At 31.0% G+C, this 3,971-nt stretch overlaps 1 protein-coding gene across 1 annotated transcript; it reads left to right on the top strand.

Annotated features, from left to right (window-relative positions):
- The first annotated feature begins 959 nt into the window (after positions 1 to 959).
- Positions 960 to 3,468, top strand: CYP83E8 (cytochrome P450 83B1-like). Its single transcript, NM_001253299.1, is given in 2 exon segments — positions 960 to 1,946; positions 2,565 to 3,468. Coding segments are annotated over 2 exon segments (1,500 nt in total). The 5' UTR covers positions 960 to 1,055; the 3' UTR covers positions 3,174 to 3,468.
- The last annotated feature ends 503 nt before the right edge of the window (positions 3,469 to 3,971 follow it).

The raw sequence follows: 3,971 nt of genomic DNA, 5'->3' as shown, positions 1-3,971 counted from the left end.
TCTTCGGTAAAACCAAAGAATTCCCTATCTATATAGTATATACCTCATAACTAGCGGAAAGCATCAAAGCTTTAAACACAAATTACTCTTCAGATGTTGATTTTTTTTTTTTTTACACCACAAATATTTTAACTAAAAGTAATTCTCCTTGGGGCAAAAGTGACTTAAGGCAGAGCACACATAGATACTACTTTATCCAAACAAGTTATTAGTAATTTCAATAAATTTTGTAAGTGTCCAAAAGTATTGGAGCGTGTGGATTCACTGAATAAGTGATTAATTTATCAAAAAATATTTTGACATTTTTGAATTTATAGTCTTTTTATTTATAAATTTATTATTTATATCTAACCCATCAGCGTAGAATTTCTTCTGCACGAGTCCCCTTCACATCTAACCAGGTTGAATTTTAGCATGTTTAATCTTTAGCTTCAACCTGTAATTCAAGTTTAGACTTCAGAACTCACATATCTCTATTTATTTATTACTTAAACTTCTATTTCTTTTCTAGAGTATTATTAGATGTCAGCCTTATCTTTTTGCTTATCCATTTTGTTATGGGGCCTTCTCCTTTTTCTTTTTTCTTTTGTCCTAAAGGATAATGCCATTTTATTGATTACTAAAGTCTAAAATGTACTAATCTAATTATAAAAAAAAAAACTAATTAACCAATCAATGCGAACAAATTTAATTAGTTATGATTTAAGACGTCGGATTCTTGAGTTTATCCGTTCCTTGTTAGAAGTTCACACGTAATGAAATTAACATTTTATGCAAAGGATGTGTTACAAATATAATTTTTTCATCAATAAATATTAATTGTTAATTAATTTATTAGTTTTTATTAATGAAAACATTTAAACAGTCTATTGATCCCTTCCTCTATTTAATCAAATTTTATACACCAGTTACGAATATAAAATTAACATTGAATTTTGACCTGTTACATAAGAGTTTGGGATCAAGAATCATGGTGAATCACCTATCTTTCTATAAATACCACAAAATTGAAGCTGAACGCATGAGTTCTAATATATCATTCAAAAGTTTTTGAAATGTTGTCACCCCTTCTTCTATTTCTATGCCTAACTCTTCCTTTGTTTTTGTTGTCCTTCTTCAAATACCGTAAAACCTTCAAGAATCCACCACTTCCACCAGGTCCTAGAGGCCTTCCCATAATAGGGAATCTTCATCAACTAGATAGTCCTTCTCTTCATGAGCAGCTATGGCATCTCTCAAAGAAATATGGTCCTTTATTTTCCCTTCAATTTGGATTAAGGCCAGCCATAGTTGTTTCCTCTCCAAAATTGGCCAAAGAGGTAATGAAAGACAATGACCTTGAGTGCTGTGGACGACCTAAATTACTAGGCCAACAGAAACTAACCTATAATGGGTTAGACATGGGATTTTCCTCATACGATAGTTATTGGAGAGAAATCAGAAAAATTTGTGTTGTCCATGTCCTTAGCTCCAAACGTGTCCAAAGCTTTACCTCAATAAGACATTTTGAGGTCAAGCAGATGATAAAAAAAATATCTAGGCATGCCTCATCTTCAAAAGTTACAAATTTAAATGAAGTGCTTATATCTCTTATTAGTACTATTGTATGTAGAATTGTTTTGGGGAGAAGGTATGAAGAGGAGGGATCTGAAGGTAGCAGATTCCATAAGTTGTTCAATGAGTGTGAAGCTATGTTGGGTAACTTCTTTGTTTCAGATTATATTCCTTTCATGGGTTGGATTGATAAACTCAGGGGACTGGATGCACGTCTTGAACGCAATTTCAAGGAGATGGATAAGTTCTACCAAGAAGCCATTGATGAACACATGAATTCTAAGAAAAAAACTCCAGAGGAAGAGGATTTAGTTGATGTCTTACTTCAACTGAAAGAGAACAACACGTTTCCCATAGATCTCACCAATGATAACATCAAAGCAGTGCTCTTGGTTTGGATTTCCTTTCCTTTCCTTTTTTTTTATTTTGTGTATTTTAGCAAAAATTGTAGGGTTTATTATTTTTCTGTTCCCTAAACTTTTTAAAATTTATATTTTAGTTTTTAATCTAAATTTTGATCGGTAAAAGTTTTGAACTTTTTCTTTATTTTTATTTTTAATCTATATTATCAAGTAATAACGAGACATTGACGGTTTAACTTAGAAATTTATCACATCACCAACAAATCTAAAGAAATAGTCACATGTAATTTTTGGATAAATTATATTTGTAATCCTTGTATATTCAAAATAGTCGCTTATGCCAAATTAGTTGATAGAGAAATTAAAAAAAATAATTTAATTTAAAATTACAAGTAACTATCTCATCAAATTTCATAATCATGAATCATCATTGAATCGGATAACGTTGTTGTTATGTCATTAATTAACATTGTTATTTGATAACATAAAATTAAAGTAAATAAAAGTGAAAAAAAAAGTTTGGAAACGACTAAAAGCATGAATCTAAAAAAGAAATCTTATTTAACACTGGCAACAGAAAAGAGTACTTGGGTGTAAATTGATTTTCATTGATTCATTCAATTATTAACTATGGTTTTCTTTTTACAGAACTTACTTGTAGGAGCTACAGGTACAACTGAAGTCACAACAATCTGGGCCATGACTGAACTAATAAAAAATCCAAGCATTATGAAGAAAGTGCAAGAAGAAATTAGAGGCTTAAGTGGTAAGAAAGATTTCTTGGATGAAGATGATATTCAAAAGTTTTCCTACTTAAGGGCAGTGATAAAAGAGACACTTAGATTGCACTTACCAGCACCACTACTTATACCAAGAGAAACAAATAAAAAATGCATGTTAGATGGCTACGAAATTCCAGCCAAGACATTATTATATGTGAATGCTTGGGCAATTCATAGAGATCCTAAGGCTTGGAAAGATCCAGAAGAGTTTATACCCGAGAGGTTTTTAAATTGCGACATAGATCTTTATGGACAAGATTTTGAGTTTATTCCATTCGGTGCTGGTCGTAGATTGTGCCCTGGTATGAATATGGCATTTGCTGCATTGGATCTTATACTTGCTAATCTTCTTTATTCCTTTGACTGGGAATTGCCACAAGGAATGAAAAAGGAAGACATTGATACTGAAGTGTTGCCAGGAGTTACACAGCATAAGAAGAATCCTCTGTGTGTTGTGGCCAAGTGCTATATGTAAAATCCAAAAGTCGTAACTACTGCTGAAAAAAATAAAATAAAATAATTAATGATTGTACTCTTCCAACGAAGATTATTAAATAAAGATGTAAGCACTCCAAAATAAAAATATTTCTGTTGTATTTAATCTTATGATCTCCTCTTAGGTTTAATTTAATTATACATGCATCCCTTTTTTTTTACATTACTTTAAGTTCTTCACCGCTAACAGTATTAATTAACGTTCCAAAAATGTCCCTCCCCTTTATTTCCAACACATACCTAACCCTAGTTCCAATGTACTCCTTCCATGGCAATAAAACATTCTCTCTCTATTTGTTACTTCAATTTGATATCTTACTTTGATCTTCCTTTCATCCTTACTTTCTTGATTTTACTGATATTTGATATCTTAATTCTCTTACCGCAACCTAGAAAAAGAAATGCTTACAAGAGTTGAATCTCCATATATAGTTTGCATATGTTATGTAATTTGGACTCAAGAAAAAGTAGGATATAGGCACATTAGAATGTTTTCTTTGTGTCACTTTACTAAGATGGTTGTCTTTTTTAATTTTGGAACGTATGCAAAATGTTTTATTTTCACTAAATTTTTTAAAAATGCTTTCTGAAAAATAGTTTCTAGGATACAAAAATTGAAACACATCATTCTGGAATGTACCTTCTGGAATAATGATATAGGAATATTTTGAGTATATAGAGTATCAATAATAGTGAGGAGGAGTGTATTTAGAAAAAATGGAATGTTAATATAAATTTCGCATCGGACTCTTTATGGGCTACCCAAAAAAGGAATGAA

Source organism: Glycine max, chromosome 3 (genome assembly GCF_000004515.6).
Source record: "Glycine max cultivar Williams 82 chromosome 3, Glycine_max_v4.0, whole genome shotgun sequence".
Taxonomy (NCBI): domain Eukaryota; kingdom Viridiplantae; phylum Streptophyta; class Magnoliopsida; order Fabales; family Fabaceae; genus Glycine; species Glycine max.
Note: the sequence above shows the minus strand (reverse complement) of the source record. Positions and strands in the feature narration are given on the sequence as shown.